Raw genomic sequence first — 23,894 nt, forward strand, 5'->3', positions numbered from 1 at the left:
CAATGAGATGGATTGGCCAGGTGGCAGCATCGATGGACTCAAGTGTGGCAACAGTAGTGAGGTTGGCCAGGATCGGACATTGTTTCATTCTGCTGTGCATAAAACATCGCTATGAACCGGTGCCGACTCAATGGCACTAACAACAACAACAACAACACAGTGACCCTGTATAGGGTTACTGAGGCTGTAAATGTTTATGGGAGTAGAAAGCCTCATCAGTTTCCTGTGGAGCATGTGGTAGATTCAAACTGCTTACCTTAAGGTTAGGAGCCCAATGTGTAACCCACTAAGCTATCAGGGTTCGTTCATCTGAAGTTAAGTAAGAAAAAGTGAGAGAGAAACATTAACTCAAATTTTATTAATTCCAAGTATATACCAAATTAATAAGCCTAACAGCTTATTATCATTTCAAGTTATACATAAGTTAATGAACTAGATTTATAAAAGATTAAAAAAAAATTCTATAGACTTGGGAAGATATGGTCAGGGGACTACATTGTAAGGATGGGTATAGGAAATGTTTGAACTTTTCAATCTTAGCATTTCAAAATGTACACTGTTACATAAAGTTCTTGCTGAGACAAACAACATTACATCTTCATTCATCAGAAGTTTTAAGTAGGGCAGCTTTCTTCTTATACTTGTCTCCAATTTCTCTAATATTTTCTATGAGTTCTTCAGACATGTATTCTTCATACTCTCTATCAACTTTAGTGATCTGCTCCTCAAGATGTTTCTAGGGGAAATAATGAACAATTGTTAATGTAAAAACATTACTTTATTTCTTTTAAAGTATTAAATTACAAAATTTACAAAAAATAGTATAATATTGGTAAATTAAGACTAAGAGGGGGTGGTAAAGGCATGAAGTGACTGGCTTACAAGTTTTCAAGAGTGAGTTTAATTTAAGAGTGTGTGGAGGAAGATAGAGTTCCCACTGAATAGTTTTCATCTTGTCTAGACGGGTCTGGTGAAAAGAGATGGAGATAAGATTCTTATGAATTAATAGTGAGTAATTGTTATCACGACTAATTGTGTCTGTCAGAATTGTAAAGGTAGAAGTTCTGTAATAAAGACAGGCGAGTAGTTATTCTTATAGTCCAGACACAGAGGCCCCAAGGACCATAGAGGGAGAAGAGCACAAATGGAATGCGAGACCTTATCCAGAGAAGCAGCAACACCAGAGATGGAGGCAGAGATGGGGACATGGAGAGAGGGAGCATCTGAGGACTCTAAAGTCATGGAAAAAGAGGGACTGAGGGCTGGAGGCCAGGAGGCAAGGCTTGCAAAATATGCCTTCAGTGGTTTAAATTATTTTATATGCTTGAATGTTTAAAAAAAAAAAAAAAGAGTTAAAATGAATAGAGAAAAATACCATTAACTGAAGGTACATGGAAGGGATTATAATCATTATAATGCAACAAAGTATGATTTGTTGAATGTAAAACTGGTGATCTGTCCTGTAAACTTTAACTCAATTCCCAATAAAACTTTAAGGAAAAAAAGAATAAAAGGAACACTCTTATATCCACCACTTTGTATCATTTTTCTACTCTGGAGGTAGCCAATCTCTTGAAAATTGCTCTTTTAGGGTGCTAGTGAGGAGTGTGGAGGGAAGAAATATAGCAGGATTCAGAGTGACTTTTATAATTTGGGTTCTTTTAAATTAAAAAAAAAAATTATTTTTCTGTTGTTGTGAATATACACAGCAAAATACACACCAATTCAACAATTTCTACTTGTGCCATTTAGTGACAGTGATTACGTTCTTCGAGTTGTGCAACAATCCTCCCCATCCTTTTCGGAGTTGTTTTCTCCCCTATTAACATAAATTCACTGGCTTTGAATCTTTTCAAAACTGTTCAGTCAAGGCCAAGTGAGCATAAGCATTGCATAGCAACCAAATCTCGAGTGTGGGATTTTGACCAAAGAAGGAAAAAGGCAGCATTGACTTATTCAAAGACAGTGGCAGATTCACAAAGTGGTACAGCTGGTGGCCATCTTTGTGCAGAGCATCATTGCCCTGTTTCCTACTTGGATCAAAATCTCATTAGCAAGAGATTTGGTTGCTATGCAATGCTGGTGCTCTGTTGTGTATGACTGATGTGTTTCAAAATGGTTTGAAGCTCTGTCTAGTGATCAGTGAATTTGTGTTCCTACTTAATATTTCAAGTTGCTGTTGCTAACTTGATCCTATACAGATAATTTTTAAGAAAGCTTCGTGCTTTAGGCTAACAGGTTATACGAGTTATGCTAAACTTTTGTTTGGTTTTAAGAAGACCTCACGGGATAATTTTGGTTTAAAGTTTTAAGATGATCTCAGGGCAATGGTTTCAGAGGTTTATCCAACCTTCATGGTTCCAAAATGTCAGGAGTCCATGAGAATTAGAAATTCTGTTCTGCAGTTTCCCGGATTATTCTATAGAAACTTTGATCAAGATCTTTAGAAATGGGAGCTTAAGCACCATCCAGTTCTTTGGGTCAAATGGCAAAGAGGTAAGTAGCCGCACATTCCACATTCTCCTTTTATTCCTGTCTCTTCTTCCTCTGTTGCTCCAGGCGAACAGAGACCAACTTTGTGCCTTGAATTGCCACTTACAAGATTTTAAGATTCCATGCCCTATTCAATAAACTGGGAGGTAAAATGGAAACACTCAGACAAGATCTTGATGGTCTCAGGATGTCTGGAGCCCATGAGAATGTGAAATTCCAGGCCCTATCTCATAAACATTTGTCTAGTGTTCCATGTAGACAAATCTCCAAACCAAGAAACCAAGTCCCAACAGATTTTCGGTGATACATAAGAAGCCAACAGCAGCTACTCTTTTTTTTTTTTTTAAATCTTTTATTGTAAGTTGATTGAGCAACAACTCTTGTTGTTGTAAATATATAGACACAACTTTTATCAATAGAACTTATGTCAATTCAACTTTTTACAGGAGTACAACTTATTGACAAAATTACAATAATCAGCTGTGCAACCCTATTCTTAATCATTGCAATATTTCCATCATAGTTAACCCCCTTTTTGTTCCTCCTTATTGTCTCTGGTAACCACTAATAAACTTTGTTCTATTTTTGTTTTTTCTTGCCTTTTTATATACTTGAAGTCATATAATAACATGTCATTTTATGGTTTACTTATTTCAGTTGGCATGAATTCCAGGTCCATCCACATTATAGCATACACTACAACTTCATGTCTCCTACTGGTTGAGTAGCAGTACATTGTGTGCATGTACCACATTTGCTTATCCATTTATCTGTGTACGGGCATTTAGGTTGCTTTCGTTTTTGTGTGCATAGTGTTGCAGTAAACACTGGTGAACAAGCCTTTGTGTGTTTGCTTTCAAGTGTTTTGGGTATATACCTAGAATTGGAGCTGCTGGTCCATATGGAAGAGCCTGGTAGCATGGTGGGTTATAAGTTGGGCTGTGAACTGCAGAGGAGGCTTTCTGCTCCTGGAAATATTGATAAGTCTCAGAAATCCTATACAGGGTCTTGAGGGAACACAACCAATCCAGATGGAATTAATACCTATTGCTAGTTTTTTGAGCAACTACAACATTGTTTTTCACAACATTTCTACCATGCTGCATTCCCAGCAGTAATGGATAAAGGCTCCAATTTCCTGACATCCTAGGCAACAATTGTTATTTTCATCAAAATAAATAAATACAAAATAATCTTTGGGGTGAAATTACCAAATATCACATTGTAGTTTTGTTTTATATGTTTTTGATGGCTAATGGTACTAAGTATCCTTTCATGTGTTTGATGGCCATTGAATGCCCAGTTTAACATACTAACAATTAAAAACTTATGTGCATCAAAAGACTTCACCAAAAGAGTAAAAGGGAACACACAGAATGGGGAAAAATCTTTTGCAATGATACATCAGACAAGGGAATTCATTTCTAAAATATATAGGAAAGTACAACACCTCTACAAGAAAAAGACAAATAACCCATTTAAAAAATGGACACAGGACATGAACAGACACTTCACCAAGGATATCCAGGCAGCCAGCAAACATATGAAGAAATGTTCACGATCACTAGTCATTACAGAGATGCAAATCAAAATAACAATGAGATATTATCTCACACCAGCAATAACAGCAAAGATCAAAACGTAGAGAGCAATAAATGCTGGTGGGGATTTGGAGAGACTGGGACACTCCTGCATTGCTGGTGGGATTGCAAAATGGTCCAACCTCTCTGGAAAGCAATATGACGCTTCCTCAGGAAGTTGGAAATAGAAATACCGTATGATATAGCACTTCCTCTACGTGCTATTTACCCACAAGAAATACAAGCCATAACTTAAGTAGATATATGCACACCAATGTTCACAGCAGCACTATTTACAATAGCAAAAAGATGGGGAGAGCCCAAGTGCCCATCAACTGAAGAATGGATAAACAAACTGTGGTACATACACACAATGGAATACTATGCTACCTTGAAGAACAAGGAAGCCGCAATTCACGGGGTAACATGGATGAACCTTGAGGACATTATGTTGAGTGAAATTATCAGTCACAAAAGAATAAATATAGCATAGGACCACTACTGTAAAAGACTAAGAAAAAGAACGCATATTAAAGGGGTGTGTGTGGGATTTTTGCTGGTTACCAGGATGTAGGCAGTGGGTTGAGGGGAGGGAAGGGAAGGTGGAGCATGGGGTAGGGAATTGACACAGGATAGTTTGGGTGCTAGGGAGGGGGACAATACACAAGATGGGGGAGGGAAATGGAAGAACAAAGCTGGTGGGAAAAACAATTAAGCATGTTTGCATGGGCTAACTGGGACAGAGGTAAATAATGATGTGTGCACAACCTTGGAAAAACAGGGCTCTGGGATACAGGGATTGAGACATGGTTGGAATGGGGAAAAGGGAGGAAATAATGTTACGATGATTGGCTGTCTTTTGAATCTTGGCTTCCTTTAAAAAAAAAAAAAAAGAAAAATCAATAGACTAATAACTGAAAAAACAAAACAGTAGAAGACAAAGTAGATGACTGGGACTTCCTAAATGTGCTTCCAAAGATTTCACCAAAAGAGTAAAAAGAAAATCCAGTGGCTGGGAAAAAATTTTTGGCAATGATATATTGGGAACAATCTCTAAAATTTATAGAAAATTTTAGCACCTCAAGAAAAAAACAAATAATCCAATTAAAAAATGGACAGAAGGGCTAAGATGGCAGACATACTACACATACCCTTTACAACAAAGACACGAGAGACCAAATGAAACGGATACAAATGATAATCCTGGAACTCTAAGCTCCAGAGGAAATGGTAGAAAGTCTAATTAAATACTGACTAGGACAAGCTGAACAAAAGTGGCGAGAAAGGTGACACACGTGTGAACTGACAGCTGGTCTTACATGATGCAGCCATTTTGAATTTTGCAAGGAACTTACCATTGAGACAGTGGTTAAACAGCACAAATACACTCCAGATGCTGGTAATGAAAAAGGTGGACTCTTCCTTTGTTCCTACAACCTTCTGGTGACCATAAGTGTCATCAATCCCCACCCTGACCTACTCGTTTGCCAGGGACAACCCCATCCTCTGCTCTGCAAGAAGTCAGAGACCCTCTGGGTACACCTCCCCTGTATTTAGAGGAACCTGAGTTGACCTTATTAGACCAGCAGACTTCATAGTACAGGGTCCTGGCCATCTCTAACCATCTATCCTCCCCACCAGCTGCTTTCAGCCTGAAATAGTTTTTTTCTGGGAACAAGCACCCTGACTCCAGTTACCTTCTGAGGTAGCATGAAGTACTTCTGGATCAGGTCTCCAGACAATATCTAGGCCTGCAGGAACTCCATCTAAGACTAGTGTCCTATCCTCTTATCTCCGCATCCCAGGCACACCTTGGCTGGCAGAGAGTACCAATTCCTACTGGGTGCCCTGTCTCACACAGTTTTCCCCTCTCTGGATCCTGCCTACTTTTCTTCTTTCTTGTCTTATTTTTCATTTATTTCCCTTCCCTTGTTTATCCTTTCTCTCTCTCTTTTTTTTTTTTTTTCTTTTCTTTTCTTGATTCGCTTATCTTTTCCTTCCTTTCTGTTTTTAGTTTTTTCTCTTAAATTTTTTTTCTTTCCCATTCATTCTCTTTTCTCTTCCCTCCCTTTAGTTTCTGTTATTGCATTTAATTTCTATATTTTTTCATCTCTTGTTTTTAACTTTCCTTTTTTAGTAATAATCTTTTTACTTGCTGTTATTATCTGCTTTCCCCAAAACTTGTTTTTTCCTCTTATATTATTTCCTTTTTTGTTGTTGTTTGTTTTGTTTTATCTCTTATTTTTGTTTAATCCTTGTCCCACCCAAGGGAGGCAGCAATCAAATACATAGTCACATCCACACCTTCAACCCCACTTCTTGGGTTAGGGTACTATTCACTGCTGTATCACCTACCTAATCATCATAGGCAGCAGCCAACACCAGCCACATCCATCCTCAACTTTGTTATATATGAACTGTGAAGAGAGAACTAGGCACATATTCTATCACACCTATCAGAAGACAGGTTGTTAGTGCCTAAGAACACACCAACATATAGTCATCAATTAAGTACAACACCACTACAATGTCCCCTAGAAATCAGACTATTTCAGCTCACATGAAGAAACAAGACAGACTGTCTCAAGCAAATGACAAAAATATGGCAAAAGAAGACCTTTCTAAGGAAGAAATGGCACTGGTACTACCCATTAAGGAATTCAAAAGAATGATACTTAGGTACCATCACTGGATTGAGAAAATTGCATACAAAATCAAGGAATATACAGACAAAACTTTAGAAGAATTCAGGAAAACATTATGAGCAAAACCTGACAAAATATATAAAAAATTAGAAACCATACAAAAACAGCAAAAAGAAATCCAGAACATTAATACTAACATTTCAGAAACAGATAGTAAACTGACAGGGTAAAGAAGTAAAATTGAATCAGTGAGCTTGAAGGTTGAATTAGTAAGCTGGAAGACAAATCTTTCCATTTTAATCTACTAATGGAGTCCTGGTGTGGTGTTGTAGGATAAAGCACTAGACTGCAAGGTCAGTTTGAATTACAAAGTTGGTGGCTCAAACTCACCAGTTGCGCCTTGGGAACCCTATACAAGGTAGCTATGAGTTGGACTGACTCAATGGCACTTAACAACAATAGACTACAAGATCAGTTTGAACTACAAAGTTGACAGTTCAAACTCACCAGATGCTTCTTGAAGCCCCATACAAGGTCATTATGAGTTAAAACGGCCTCAATGGCATTCAACAACAAGAGGTACAATAGTAATAATAATAAAAAGAAGAAATAAATCCAAAGAAAACCTAATAATCATATGGGATTCCATGAATTTCAGAATAGATTAAAAAAAAAAAAAAAAACCACAGAGAAAATTGCCAAAGAGTTGTTGGAAGAAAACTTCAAGAAAGACAAGAAGATATGCATTCAAAAAGGTGAAAACAGCCAACCAGATAGACCCAAAAAGAATATCACCAAGACATCAAATTCTCCAAAAACAGAAACAAGAATGTTGAGATCAGCTTTGGAAAAACAAAGATACCTAACAAAGGAGAACCATTAAGACTAAGCTGTGATTTATCAGCACAAACCATGTAAGCAAGAAGACACTGGGATGATAGATATAAAACTCTGAAAGAAAAATTGGTCAAACAAGAATCATATGCTCAGAAAAATGGTTAACACAGATATGAGGGATAAATTAGGGCATTTTCACAGATAAAGAGAAATAAAATATATTTGTAAAAATCAGACCAACCTTACAAGAAATACTAAAGGGAGGTCTTTGGACGTAAGACCAACAACAGCAGAAAACAACCTGAGACTGACATGCATGAAAACACCACCCAGAAGTCAATACACATAGAGAAGTATACAAAGTAAAACAAACCTACAAGACGGAAAATACGGAACCAGAGACATCAATTTATAATGAAGATATTTACAAATCAAATAGATGGAATAGTGTAATTATAGAACTTTTTGAATAGAGAGGAATTCAAGTTCATTTCAAGGTAAAACAGGCTGTTTTAAACTTGGGAAGAAATTAATACACGTATTATGAGGTTGAGGTGTCCTGTTGTGGTGCTGTGGGTTAATGCGCTGGACTGCAAAGTCGGCTTGACCTACAATGTTAGTTAGTGGTTCAGTCTCACCAGCTGCTTCTTTAAAACCCTATACAGGGTTGCTATAGGTTAGAACCGATTTGATGGCATTTAACAACAACAACCTTCTGTGGCTGAAAGAGAAGACGATTTATAATTGAACAGAAACAGAGGCTGAACAGGTATAGTAAAGCAGTCTTGACACAGAATATTTGTACATGAGTATTTACATCTGCTGCATATATATATATATATACACACACACACAAGAATATGGTGGAGCATACAGAAGGCAAAGTTAGGAAGCTACTTAGACATAAGAGAACACTTTGAGTAGTTGGGAATGGAGTCTCAGTATCATAGGCTCAAGGGACACCAAGATCAATTGGCATAGCAGAGTTCACAAACACAATGTTCTACATCCAACTATGGATGTAGCGATTTGTGTCCTAAAAACTTGTAAGCATCATCAATGAAAAAACAGGAACACAGGGGCTCTAATACATGGCATAAATACACTAATCATCATTATAGTTATTAAGTGCTACGAAGTCAGTTCTGACTCATAGTGACCCCGTACAGGGTTTCTGAGCAGCAGATGATGGGTTTGAACTGTGATTCACAGTCCAGTGCTGATCCTACAGCACCACACCAGGAGTCCCTCAAATATTATTAAAAACACAAAAATGGTAGAAGACAAAACAGATGACTGCGACCTCGTAAAAATTAAGATACTTATGTGCATCAAAAGATTTTGCCAAGAGTAAAAAGGGAACCAACAGACTGAGATTTTTTTATTTTTTTTTGCAAGGACACATCAGACAAGGAACTAATCTTTAAATTTATAGAAAATTGCTACACCTGTACAAGAGGTCCAGTGCATTATCCTACAACGCCAAACCCAAACTCCTATTGTTGTTGCAGTTAAGTATCATCGAGTTGGTTCTGACTCATAGTGACACTGTATAGGGTTTCTGAGGAGTGGCTGGTGAATTTGAACCACTGACCTTTTGTTTCAGTGCAATATCCTACAGCGCCACTCCAGGACTTTTTTGAATTTTGCATCTCTCTAATAGGAGTCCCAGTAGAGAGATGCAAATCAAAACAACAATGAGACATCATCTACAGCAGCATCAATAGCAAAGTACATAAAACAACAAATGCTGGAGAGGGTGCGGAGAGACTGGGACCCTCTTACATTGCTGGTGGGACTGTAAAGTGTTTCAACCACTGTGGAAAATGATATGGTTCTTCCTCAGCAAGTTGGAAATAGAAATACTGTATTACTCAGCAATTCATCTACTTCCTATATATCTACAAGAGTTGGGACGCTGAATAAAGGAGACCACAGAGAAATCAATGCATTTGAATTCTTGCGTTGGTAAAGGATATTCAAAGTACCACGGAACAAATGAATCTTTCTTGAAAGAAGTAACAGTCAGAAGACTCTTTACAATGGAAGTGGAGGATCAGCGAAAAAGAGGACGACTCCCTATGAGATGGATTCACACAGTGGCAGCAACAATGATCTCAAACATGATGACAATTGTGAGGATGGCACAGGACTAAGTAATGTTCATTTTGTTGTATCTAGGATTGCTATGAGTTGGAACTGACTCAAGGGCACCTAAAGCAACAACATGTTCTTCACAGCACTACTCACAGTAGCAAAAAAAAAAGAAACAACAATGTTCTTTGATATAAGAATGGACACGTACACTTTGGCACTTTGGTACATACACTCAACAATGGAATACAATGCAACTTTAAAGAATGTCAATGAATCTGAAAAGCTCATAACACAGATGAACTTGGAGGTAATTATGCTGAGTGAAACTAAGCTTCTTTAAACTCCAGAACAAGTTTCAGTCTCTTCCTACATCCATTTTGTCTTTTCTTTCTTTCTTGATTTTTAAGTAACTTTTTGCTTTCTTCATGTGTGATGCTCTGTGATATAAATCCACAACCCTACTGTTCTTTGATCACTGGTGTCTAAAGCATCAAATCTGTTCTTCAGATGGTCTCTAAATTCACCTAAGGATATACTCAAGGTTCTATTTGGGCGCTCGTGGGATTCTTGTAATTTTCTTCAGCTTCAATTTGAACTTGCACACGTGCAATTGATGGTCTGTTCTACAGCTGACCCCTGGCCTTGTTGCCACAGATGTAGCCTATTTGTTTTCTGTTTATCCACCTGACGAGGTCCTCATGTATAATTGCTGTTTATGGTGTGGGAAAGTGGTATTTGCAATGAATTAAGTCACTGTTCTTGCAAAATATCATGTGATTTCTAGCATCATTTGTATCACCAAGGTCCTCCTATCTTCTAACTTCTTATTCTTCATCCGTTTCCAACTTTTGAATGCCAATCACCAGTAATTATCAATACATTTTGACTGCATGTTTGATTAATTTCAGACTGAAGGAGTTGGTAGGATTCTTTAATTTTATTATCATTGGTTTTAATGGTTGGAGTTTAAATTTAAATAATACTGCAAATTAAGTGGTTTACCATGTACATGTAGTGTAACGACATTATTCCATCTCAAGACATTACATTTCAAGATAGTTCTTGAGACTGATGATCTTTTTGATGTGAAACCGATGCCATTCCTCTTCAATTTGTTGTTCCCTACACATAGTAAACCATACGATGGATTCAAAATGGCCAATACCAGTACATTTTAATTCACTAATGCCTATGATATCATTCTTTATGTGTCCCATTTCTTTTTTGATGACTTTCAATTTTCCTAGATTTATACTTTGAACATTCCATGTTCAGGTTACTAATGGATGGTTGCAGCTGTTTCTTCTCATTTTGAGTTTTGCCCCAGCAACAAATAGGGTCCTAAAGGTTTGCTCTATCCACTTCATTAAAGTAATCTCTACTTTGAAGGGGCAATTTTTCCCCAGTAGTATTTTGAATGTCTTCCAACCTAAGGGGCTCATCTTCTGGCTGTATGTTAGACAATGTTCAAAAAATTTTCAGTGACTACCTACCCATTTGGAAGTGGTCTGCCTTTTCTTCTTCTCCTCAGTCTGCCTTAGTCTCAAAGCTCTGCTGAAATCTGTCCACCATGACTAAGAATTTGGCAGAATTCTTCAATTTTACCATCACTGGCTTTAGTGTTTGGTGTGTAAACTTAAATAATAGTGGTTTTCAATGATCTTCCTTACAGTATTGATATCATCTTATCAAAAACAGCATTGCATATCAAGATATATTCTGAAATGCTCTTTTTGATGATGATTGAGACACAAGTCTTCAACAATGTGTCATCATTTCAGGCACAGTAAACCATCTTTGTCTGATTTAAAATGGCCATTTTAGTTCACTAATGTCTAGGATATTGATCTTTATGTATTCCATTTCATTTTTGATGACTTCCAATTTTCCTAGATTCATACTTTGTACATTCCATGTTCCAGTTATTAATGGATGTTTGTAGCTGTTTCTTCTCATTTTGAGTTGTGCCCCACCAGCAAATGAAGGCTCTGAAATCTTTGCTCCATCTATGTCAGTTAAGTCAACTCTACTTTAAGGAGACAGGTTTTCCCAGTGGTATTCTGAATGCCTTCCAACCTCAGGGGCTTATCTTCTGGCCCTATGTCAGACAATGTTCCAATGTTATTCATAAAGTTTGCAGCAGCTAACCATTCAGAAGTGCTCCACCTCTCCTTCTTCCAAATAGGTTTTGTCTGGACCCTGCACTGAAACTTGTCCATCATGGGTGACTCTGCTGATATTGAAAATGCCAGTGATATAGCTTCCAGCATCACAGCAACATACAAGTCACCATCGTATGACAAACTTAATGATGTGTGGGGTCAGTTTTATTAGAGACTGCCATGTTTCTTGAAATTGTTAGCATGAATTTAACCAGTAGCTGTAAATGTGAAGAACTTCCACTATTCTGTATTCTTTCTGGCATATGATAGTATTAAACTTAAGCATCTTATACCAGTTTGTGGCTTGTTTTTCATTTTCTGTCTTTTGATATTAAAGACATCTAAAATTTTCTCACATTTAATTTCTTAATTTATTTGATTTTAATCTAGAATATGCTCTATGTCTGTAATGTAATTAATATTTTATTGACAACGAACATGAATACTTAACCACGTATCAAGCATAATGAATAATGAGGATAACTAGTATTAATTTTGAGGCACTTGTTATTGGTAGGAACTACAATTACAAAGACGGAGAAAGAATTTTTTTAAAAAGACCAGTTCTGTACTCAGGTGTTCTTAATAGTGGTTAATTGAAGAATTTACACTAGCCCAATTATCTGCAATATTGCTTCTTCCATAGATTGGTTTCCAGCATATGCTCTAATATGTATTTTCGCATTCTCAAGGATATCGACTGGTCTATCTACATCAATACTAGAACGTATTATTACAAATTTATAGTAAGTTTTCAAATGTTTAAACAGACCAAAAAAAAAAAAGATTTTGTGTCCCTCAAACTGTTTTTGTAAACAAACTTATTTTCGTAAGGGCCAAAAAAATATTTTAGGTTTCACAGGCCAAACGGTATTTGTTATTGCTATGCATCTTCATTGTTTCGGTAAAAAACATAGCTATAAATAACAAAGAAACAAATGAGTATGACTATGTAGTATAGAAACAAATGAGCATGGCTGTGTCCTAATAAAACTTTATTTACAAAGAAGACAGCAAATTGAATTTGTCCTATAAACTGGATTGTTCACCCCTGTCTGGAATACCAAGTCAGATACAGAACTTGTATGGGGCTCCAACCAAAGACTGACAACAAAAGACATACCACCTAATTAAACCATTAAGATTTAAACCTCTGTTTTCTTAAGTTCACCATCATCAGTTACGTAATTTTCCATCACGTTTGATGATGTAACCCTCTCTGTACTTCGTCCACATTTTACTTGGGAAAGTATCTACTATGCTTAATAGATTCATTGGTGATTTGTGAATTTTGCCTAGCACAAAGTAAAGTGCTCAAGTACATGTTTGTGGAATTTTGTCTGGTCTTTCTGAACAACACTGAACTTTATATAAAATAGCCCAAAACTATCAGTAATCTAACATTAGATTTTCAAATATAAGAGTATGTTAACTGCTTTAAACATATGGTTCATTGCAGTTATATGTAACACAAATCCCTAGTGATTAAGAAACTACTAGATTAACACTGAGGGCAGAATTATAGTTAATAAATATAGACCAAAAGGAGTAAACTAGTATATGCAAGAGAACTTTCTCAACCTAAGGCATCCACTGTACAATACATCTAGAATGATATTATATACCATCTCTGGCAGAATTGAGAAAATAATCACTCATTATAATTTTCTGGTCTGTGTTTCAGATGAGTAAAGCTGGTTGAAAAAAGTATCATGCAAAGTTAGAGAGTCCCTAAGTGGATGAATTCAGTAGAACTGCATAGAATGCAGGTTTTCTGATGGAGTACTCTATAACGTTCTCCGTAGTTCTTAATGCTAAGCAATGAAGAGACCTGGCAAGTAAGAAAGAGTTCAACGTCTTTCATGAGAGATGATGGGAAGCATAGTATCACTTGTTTGTATAGTTTCAATAAATGAAAGCCTATTAATTGTGGTATAATTTTCCCCCCCTTAAACCACTCTTAAAAAACAAACAAAAACTGACTCATCTAATTAATTATCTAGGAGTTTTAAAGTTTAGTAATTTATCTTTGCTTTTAGGGCTTTGTATAGCAAGTTGGAGAATAGTTTTATTACTGAAATTTTATGCTATGTGAAGAGTTAGGCTAAGGTAAATGTACAGCATTTCCGAAATTCTTTATTCTGTGTTTATTTAAAATCAACAGGAAAGAAACACATTCCTTATAAACTATGCTCTTCTATCTCAATCGTAATGAAATATTAAATGTGTTAACATGTTCTTGGTACGTAGAATGTGACCTGGCACAATACTACTTTATGCCGTTGATGTAATACGTACCATTGTATATTGGTTGTTAGGAAACAGATTACTTAATAAAATGCAGAAGTATCCCCTGAATCCCCTTGCCACACTATTAAGCTGGATCTTATGACAAATTTTTCTTAGACATATTTTCCATAGAAATAAAATTTATTATTTAATTTGTATAGCAACAAAACAGAAATAAACACTTTTTAAAGCTGTCTTAGAATGTAGGTAAGACCTTCACAAACTTACCTCCACAGATCCTACATGGGTAGCAACCATTTCTAAAAGACGCTGCAAGTTATTTCCCACTTTTCGTCTTTCTTCACTTGTGGTCTGTACAACTAGTTGGTATCTGTAGAATACACAAAACTCTGAGTAAGTCGTCCAATAAAAAAACTAACATTAGTTCTACTATCCATTTCCACATTTAATAATACCAAGCTGGGATTGTTACATGTGCTGCCTATATGTACAATTCACAAATTCAGCTACTGATCATTAAAACAGAAGTATAATCATCTAACAACAAAAGAAGTTGGTTTCACAGAATGAAATATTTACCTAAATAGTATCTATTTCCTGACTTTTAAGAGTGTTAACAACATTAAATACATCGAATTCTCTTTGGAGAAATGGCTATTTAGTTACTTTATCATAATGTAATGTTTTATCATTTTACCACTTTAGTTAGTAGACATGAGCCCAAAGTCTAGGTAAAACTTCATTTTAAGATAAAAATTTTTTAAGATACAGATTTTAAGATATAAGTTTCTAGAGGAAATAGCTTTATGTGAGCCTCCAAAAAATGAGTAATTTCAAAAGCTTTCAGGGGCAAAATGGTTAGAAGCATTCGTGAGTGGGGAGTAGGAAAGTACTGCATTGTTTATGAAGAAAGTATACGGTGGGGCCATAGTTAACTGGAAAGCATAAGTCCTGCCTTTAGATATTTAATTTCAAATTAAAAACTACCAAACAAACTGTTAACAGTTTCCTATTGCTGTTATTGTGTTCTTGAATGAATTTGGACCTACAGAATTCAAACCCACAAAGATCCTATAGAACAGGGTAGAACTGTAATCTTTAGAGGGGAGTGGGGGGGTGGTTCAGGGTAGAAGTGCAATCTTTAAAGGGAAGTAGGTATGAAGGATCAGGATAGAACTGTAATCTTTAAGGGGGTTCAGGCTAGAAGCTTAAGCTTTAGAGGGGAATTTGGGAGGTTGAGGGTAGAACTGTAAACTTCAGGGGAAGCGTGGGGGTCCAAAGTAGAACTGTCATCTTATGGGGGATTGAGGAGAGATCAGGGTAGAACTGCAATCTTTAGAGGGGAGTGTGTGTGTGGGTTCAGGGTAGAACTATAATCTTTAGTAGGAGCATGGTGGGGGCTCAGGGTAGATCTGTAATCTTTAGAGGGGAGTGTGTGGAGGTTCAGGGTAGAACAGTAATCTTTAGGGTTAAGTGTGGGAGGTTTAGGGTAGACCTGTAATCTTTAGAGGGGGGAGTTCAGGGTACAATCTTTAATCTTTAGGGGTTAGCATGAGGATTCAAGGCAGAACTATAATCTTTAGAGGCGAGTGTTGGGGGTTTAGGGTAGAAGTGTAATCTTTAGAGGGCAGTGTTCGTGAATTCTGGGTAGAATTATATTATTATTTAGGGGGGAGTTTGTGTGGGGCTCAGTGTAAAACTGTAATCTTTAGTGTGGGTTATATCATCAGATCTTTTCTCCTACAGGACAGGTAGCTGGTAGGTACAAACTGCCAACTTTTTGGTTAGAAGACAAGTGCTTAATCATCACACCATGAGGGCTCTTCACCCTAGCCTATGAATATACCTACTACTAATACTCCTCACTTACTATCTAATTATCCTCATTTCACGTTTACAACAACAGTAAAAACTCTACTACCCTACTATTTTTGCATTAGCAACATGTTTGACAGTAATGAATGACATTTCTGACAGGTGAAATATTGGTATAGTATTTCACTGCCCAGGAGGGGAGAGGGAGAAGCAGTCTCCTTGAAAGACCAAGCAGAGGGGAGACTGAGTGGAGCTGGCAGGGACAGAATGCTGCTCATTGAGTCCCGGTTGCTCACAGGAGCCTGAAGCCAGGACTGCTGCAGGAGCTCAGAGTCTGTCCTAGTTCTCAGTCCCAAATGATGGCAGAGCCAGGCCAGGCCATGGCGAAAAGGAGCCTTGAGATGGAACACTCAGGTTCCTGGGGTCCATGGGACCCTACATCAGTTGGCCAGCAACTGTGTATCCCCTTATGCTTCTTCGATGTCCTCTTCTGGGAAGATACAGGTGGAGATGGCGACTGGCCAGTGGCAGCTGCAATGTAATGTCAAGGGCAGAGACCAGGCCTGGCCATTATGGCTTTGGAGGAGGCTTTGGATTGATTCTCATGTGGCTATAGGGCACAGGACAACAGGGCTATCCAGTGAGAGCCAGGGGATGTTTGGGTAAGGGGCCAGTAGGGGGACCCAGTGGGCAGTGTAGACTCCCCATGTGGCACCCAGGCTCTCCTGCCTGTGGATAGGGAACCTGTCCTCAACAAAGCCACCAAAGGTGTTTTGAGGTCATTGAGGGGATCAGCTAGGGCCATCTTCCTGAAAATATGGTGAGGGCAGGAGAGGGAGGAGGTCCCAAAGATGGGGAGGAGGGCAGTGCTTAGATTGGAAGACTAGATGGCCCACCCCTGGGGGTGGCAGTGGGAGCTAAATTATCTTGAGATGACATGGGGGATAGAGAGGTGGCGGAGGCAGTCATCTTCATGAAGGGCCAGACAGGAAGTCATAGTATAGGTGAAGAAGTAAGCTGATGTGGTCATTCTCCAAGCTTGCACAAGCCAAGTTTTGCATAACAACCTGGTCTTTGGAACCTAACCATGTGGATAAGTGAGAAGTGGGTTTAAGGAAACAGTTGTGACTTTCTGCAGGCTTGTACTTACCATCTTAAAGTAAGACTTATTGTTATTGGAGGGTCACTTAATTGAGACTAAAGGAGCCCTGGTGGTGCACTGGCTTGTGCTCAGCTGCTAACTGAAAAGTGGTTTGAACCCACCAGCCTCTCCGCAGGATAAAGATCTGGCCATCTGTTTTCATAGGGATTTACAGTCTTGGAAACCCTATGGGGTAGCATGGGGCAGTTCTATTCTGTCCTATACAATTGCTATGAGTTGGAATTGATTCCGTGGCAATGGGTTTACTCTTCAATGTTGCTGCGGTATGCTGCTGAGTCACTTCCGGCTTGTAGCGATTCTGGTAGGGTTTCTGAGGTTGTAAATCTTTACAGAAGCAGAAACCTTCATCTTTCTCCTGCTGAGAGGCTGGTGGATTTGAACTGCTGAGTCTGTAATGAGCAGACAAACATGGAACCCACTACACTACCAGAGCTCCTGTGCTTAATGGAAACTAAAAAAAAAAAAAAAAAAGTATGTATTTTTATAACATAGAAGCTATGAATTCAGTATTTATGTTGTTATTAAGTGCCAGCAACTCAGTTCTGACTTACAATGACCCTAGATAGAGTTTCCAATAAGTGGCTGGTGGGTTTAAACTGCCGACCTTGCAGTTAGCAGTCTAGTGCTTATCCTATAGTGCTACACAGTTGTTAAGTATTGTAGAGTCAATTCTGACCCCTAGCGACCCTGTATAGGGTTTTCGAGGAGCAGCTGGTGAGCTTGACCCACCAACCTTGCAGTTCAAACGACTTTGCAGTCTGACGCATTAGCCCACAGCGCCACACCAGGACCACACTAGGACTCCAATAATTATCAGCACATACTTATATACAAATGGTTCTTTAAAGTTATTTGATTATAAATAACTTCTAGAAAAATAGTATACTAGCCAGTACTGTTGTATTTGTTTAGAAACAAAAATTTGTTCCAATTTGATTGCAATGCTTTTTCTGGGGCAGGTAATAACTCCAACAGTAGTAGAATGCATTTGTAAAGAAAGTATCCCATTATAAGCGAACTTGCAATGATTAGTATGCTGTTCCTACTTAAGCATTATTCCTCACCCCCAATAGTTCTATCATATAAATTAAAGCAAAAGAAGATAGACCCATTTTTACATGAATGTGAAGGAATTACTCTGAAACAATCTAAACTTTGGAAAGATGAACTTACTCCCGCTGAATAGCATCTAACTCATTCATGGCTTCACTGAGGCCCTCATTAACACCGCTCTCCAGGAGGTGCTTGTGTTTCTCCAAAGACTCGAGCTCATTGGCACATTTTCTGTCTTCTTCCTCAGCTTCCTGTAAGGATGAAGTCATGGTTACTGTTTTTATATATTTATATACTATATACTCCAGGTAAACTTTCAAAGCATTTTTCATCTAATTGCATTCTTTGTATTCTCAGGATGCTTATCTCTTACGTGTAAAAGACTTAAAACGCTCCTTTGGGAATTCTATACCATAAACATGATCTTTTAAACAGGCCTGTATATGCCTTATTCTGCAGTGTTTTTAAGACTGATCTATTGGAAAATTGAATGTTACTTTCTTTAAAACATTTTTCATTCTGTGAGCATAAAGGAGGGTTAATCTAAGTCAAAATATGGGTACTCTAATGCTACTATTATTTTATGTTTATAATAACAATATATATTTACCATATTTTTAGTTTATGTAAAATAATATTTTAACATCTACACCACCAAAGTAACTCTTCTCCACCCATTTCTGTTATGCCTACGTAAGATGCACCCCTCAGTGTCCCCTTTGGTAAATGTAACAAATTTTAAGGTGTGTTTCAAGCAGAGGTGATCAATAAACTCTCTGATTCTTCCTCTCCTGTTTCCCACTAAAACCACAATTAAGACGTTTGCCCACAGCCTCACTATATCTCTGCTTCAGCTTTCCCCATGTGGTCCTGCCTGCTGGACATGCTATGAACACAAAGGACTGTGCATATAAAAAATCTTTATGTAATTTTATATCTTACCAATCTTAAACATTTACTACTATATCAAGTTAAAACACTATGCTTAAACACAGTAGTCCAAATTCTTCCATTCTTAGATTTCTCAAGTCCTCTACTTAAATGTTTTAGAAAATGAACTCAAGTTGAACCTAGAACAACATAGATTTGAACTGCATTACTCCACTTAAATGCTGATTTTGTTTAAAAGGCCGTGTGACGCTAATATCTCAGCATGAGTAGTTCATCTCTCTAGTAAATTGCATTGCTAATAGCAATGAGTAGGTGTCGACTCACAGCAACACTACGCACAAGAGAATGAAACACTGCTTGGTCCTGTGCCATCCTGACAATCACTGTTATGCTTGAATACATTGCTGCTGCCACTGTGCCAATCCACCTCAGTGGAGGTCTTTCTCTTTTTCAATGACCCACCAGAAAGCATGGTCCTTTCTGATATGTCTGAAGTATGAGAGGTAAAGTCTGGCCATCCTAGCTTCTAAGGCATGAGTGCCGCCTGCACTGTATCAGTGTGTTCCAAGAGTTCAGTTTGTATTCCATCAATTACTGGAGTCTTATTTTTTGCCAATGCCTTATGAGCGGCTTCGACTTCTTCCTTCAATACTATCAGTTCCTGAATTCTTGAAATGGTTACGCATCAAATTTTGTTTCTGGTATAGTAACTGTGTATTGCTTCCATTTTCTTTGATGCTTCCTGTTTCACTCAATATTTTGCCCAAAGAATCTGTCAATATTCCAACTTTGTTATTGTTGTTGTTAAGTGCCATCGAGTTGATAGCGACTCTGTATAGGGTTTCCAAGGATCAGCTGGTGAGCTTGAACCACTGACCTTGCAGTTTAAATGACTCTGTAGTCTGATGCATTAGGTCACAGCGCCACACCAGGACTCTATTTCCAACTTTTGGTTTGAAGTTTTCCTTCAGTTCTTTTAGCTTGAGAAATGTTGAAGGTGTTGTTTCCTTTTTGCGGGGGGGTTCCTGCCCTCCGCAGGGGTCATGGGACATGAGCAAGTACGCGGAATCATCGGGTGAAGAAATGAATGAATACAACTCGAGAGGCTTTTCAACTGGCTGTTGCTGTCCTGCTATGCTCTCTAGCTTCTGCCCTTGCTTCTGCTTCCTGTTCTCTTTGCTGTCTGCCCTCTGCCTTCTCCCTCCTGCTCTCTTCTTCTTCTCCTAGCTCTGCTCTCCCTGGCTCTGTCTCTACTTCTTTCTGCCACTTCTGCCCCTTTCCTTCTTCTTCCTTCTGCTTCTTTCTGTCTGCTCAGCTCAGCAAGTCTTTATTTTTTATACTTAAAATTACACAGTACATGCATTGACACTTTTATCATTTCTTGAATTATTACACAGTTAGTCACAACATTCTTGCACCTGGTCATTAGACAACCCTGACAAAAATACTTCTATCATGTTCAGACTGACCTTCATCTTCTTTCCCAGTATGAGATAAAACTGTTTCTTCTTCTTTCTACTAAAGGATTATAAACTTTCTATCCTACATAATATGCTATTATTTTTATAATAAAGGTATTCATTAAATCACTTGGAAGCTATGTGGCACAAAGCCCAACTTGGCTAATTGCTGCAAGAAGTGTAGATTATAAAGTCAAAACTATCCTTCACTTAAGTTCATTACTGTCTACTTATTTATGCAGGTGTCAATATGTAGGGGTTTGTGAATTCTAGCTAGTGACTGATTGTGGTGAGGTCTATGGGGGTAGGTCAGCTTGACTCTAATAAGCTATCTGGTTTTGTGGCCTCACAAATGCAGTTATTTAGGTTTTCTATGAGAAGGAGTAATTTACACAATTTCTCTTTGTATTCAATCCACCAAGGCTGAAAGTAATTGCTGCTAAGCTAGTTTTTCCTAAGGTTTGTAGAACTCATAGTGAAAAGTTGAGAATATTGCCAAATTATATATATATTTATAAGTAAAATTAAGATTACTCTATAGAGAAGGTAGAAAGCAACTTCTGAGAGCTGTTTTTCCAGACCACTCTTACTATCTACCGGAACTGTGTCAAGCGGTAAATTGAAGCTGTCCTCTACCCTCATCGTTCCCAGCACCTTTTGGCTTTCTAATTCCAGGTCTTTACACATTTCTTTATTTTCTCTTTATGAGGTGCCTGACTTGTATAGGGTTTCTGAGGAGCAGCTGGTGGATTTGAACTGCAGACCTTGTATTGTTGTTGTTAAGTGCTGTTGAGTTGGTTCTGATCCATAGTGACCTTGTTCTGGGTTTCCTAGGAGCAGCTGGAGAGCTTGAATCGTCGAGCTTGAAATTTAAACCAACTTTGCAGTCTAGTGCATTAACTCAGAGTACCATACTAAGTCAAGACAAAGAGTTTTCCACTCTGACGTATGAAATATTAGGGTGGTTAAAGTTTTCACATAACCTTTGCAAGTGGTGATGATTCTACTCAGTCCTTCCAAAGGATAAATGGTAGCTAGTGGGAGAGGGAAATGGGATGTGGAATCAGTCTTGTTATTTTACCCACATCCTAGGTGTCTCATAAATGCTCTTTGGAACTGGGCCAGGATAGTCAGTTTGCAATGACTCTTAGATATTACATATACAAAAAAGCTTTATGGGTCTAATAACACTAACCCTATATAAAAACGAATATCAAATATTCCAGACCCACTGCCACTGAGCTGAGTTCGACTGATAGTGACCATGTCACCTAGGGTTCCCAAGGTGCAAATCTTCAGTAGAATAGAAAGCTTTGTCTTTCTCATGCGGACTGGCTGCTGAGTTTGAACTGCTGACCTTATAGTTAGTAATCCAGTGCTTATCCTACGGTGCTACCAGTTGTGTTTAAAAATGTTTTCATCTTGTATGAGATACTGAGTCATGTATATTCAAGTGTCAAATACTAGACAATGGAATTATAAACATGTTTTAGGTGAAATAGCTGTAATCCAGAAATAAATTCTTTAAAAATAAAATAATGTAGTTCTCACAATAGACTTTCAGAATAGATGACTAATCTGAACTACAAAGACAGTAATAAAATTTGGTTCAAAAGTTCAGTTTTGAAGTCAAAATATGAAGCTAGTCAGTTGATCCTGACACAGCTTTGGTAAACTGTTGACAAAGTAATGCAAAATGTGATGAAATTACCTTAACTTTGTGTTGGTAAAGGTCATCCAACTTCTGAACTTCTTCTTTCAGAGTTTTCACACTTCTCTTGCTTTCTGTGACCATTATATTCAACTAGGGGAATAAAATTTTGGTTTAGATACTATAAATATATAAAAAGTATTTTTTTTTGGCAAGTTATTGGATTTTTACATTGCCATTCAACTAACTGTTCTTCAATGTCGGTCAAGTCAGTTTTAACTCACAGCGACCCTGTCTAGGGTTTCTGAGGAACAGCTAGTGGGTTTGGACCACTAATCTTGTGATTTGTGGTCCAGTGATGATTCTATAGTGCCACACCAAAAGTCCTTATAATTTCTTCAGGTCCTTTTGCAATCTCACTTATCATTTGTCCAACAATTTATATTTCTCTAAGAGAATAATTTGAAAGAAACCTTTGCTTTTTAATGTATAATTTATACTTACAGTAAAAATAAAAGATAGTAAAAGAAACATACATAATGGTTTAAGGGAAATGTTGTTAAGTGCCATCGAGTAAGTGCTGACTCATAGCAACCCTGTATTGGGTTTGTGAGTAGCAGTTGGTGGGTTTGAACTGCTGACCCTGTGGTTTTCAGTCCAGTGCTGAATCTACAGGGCCACACCAGGACTCTAAGATATTTCTTTTAGCAAGATTTTTCATTCTGGTTCAAGAAATTCAGGGAGACTTAAACCTAAATGCATATAAAAGCTTATCTCCAGCTGCTTTCTGAAGATACTTCGTGAAAGAAAGTCCAACATGAAAAATATAAAACAATACAGGCAGACCGACTGATTACTACAAGAACAAACAAGTTGCTTGCCCAGGAGACATCAAGGCAAGTGGTCGGGTCCCCTCAGAGCAAATCCCATTCCAAGACTAAGACTCAATGGGAATACACGCTTTGATTGGTGACCACGTTCGTCATGGATAAGGGGAAGTGAGGGAAAAACAGCAATGAAGCTGCAAGCTAAGCCCTACCATGTTCAATAGACTCCTGTGAATCTCTGGATGGAGACCTGGCTGGCCAGCAGTGTGGCAAGACCTGGGGGGCCCCTGGGCCCAGAGTCAATGACATAGTCACAGAGGACTAGAGTAGAGAGTGAAGTGTCCAGCTGATAAGAAGAGAGGGCATATGTACAAGAACACCCACACTTGTAGACAATACCCACTCGACCTGGCTTCAATGACTGGATGATCAGAGCTCAACTAGAAGAAGAAAGATGAGGTAAAAAAAGAGTAATCTGATACAATTTGATGAACTTGACCTACACCTTTGGATGCAGAAGCTCAAAAGAGGGAACAAATCTTTACAGCAAGGATCATTCCCATCCCCTCCATACACAGAGTAGACAGGGACGACAGCTTGGACATTGGCTACCCAAAGTAGGGGGACTACAAAGAAAAGAAGTGACTGGCTTACAAGTTTTCAAGAGGGAACCTAGATCCAGAGGATGTGGAGGGGTAGACTCTCCACTGAGTAGTATCCAATCTGTCTAGGTGGGGCTGATGAAAGGAAATGCGGATAGGTCTCTTATGATACAACAGTGAATAATTGTTATCAGGACTAATTGTGAGGGTTGGAAATGTAAAGGTAGACATTTTGTAGCAAGGAGGGAGTGATTAACTTGAAGTCTAGGAGCAGAGGTCCCTGGGACCATCAAGGAAGAAGAGCAGGGAACGGGATCCTATCCAGAGAAACAGTGACGCCAGTGATGCAGGCAGAGATGATGACGTGGA

The 23,894-nt window shown here is 38.1% G+C and overlaps 1 protein-coding gene across 1 annotated transcript in view; it reads right to left on the reverse strand.

The window, feature by feature from the left end:
* NDC80 (NDC80 kinetochore complex component) overlaps window positions 1-23,894 on the reverse strand; it is a 96,098-nt gene that overhangs the window by 16,705 nt on the left and 55,499 nt on the right. The window contains exons 14-17 of the mRNA XM_006867275.1: window positions 22,157-22,249; window positions 18,215-18,345; window positions 14,332-14,434; window positions 587-736 (exon numbers count right to left, since the gene is read on the reverse strand). Of these exons, the coding sequence (XP_006867337.1) occupies window positions 599-736; window positions 14,332-14,434; window positions 18,215-18,345; window positions 22,157-22,249 (465 nt within the window). The 3' untranslated portion in view covers window positions 587-598. The remainder of the gene's footprint in view (window positions 1-586; window positions 737-14,331; window positions 14,435-18,214; window positions 18,346-22,156; window positions 22,250-23,894) is intronic.

The sequence above is a fragment of the Chrysochloris asiatica genome, unplaced genomic scaffold, assembly GCF_000296735.1.
Source record: "Chrysochloris asiatica unplaced genomic scaffold, ChrAsi1.0 scaffold00103, whole genome shotgun sequence".
In the NCBI taxonomy this organism is placed as follows: Eukaryota; Metazoa; Chordata; class Mammalia; order Afrosoricida; family Chrysochloridae; genus Chrysochloris; species Chrysochloris asiatica.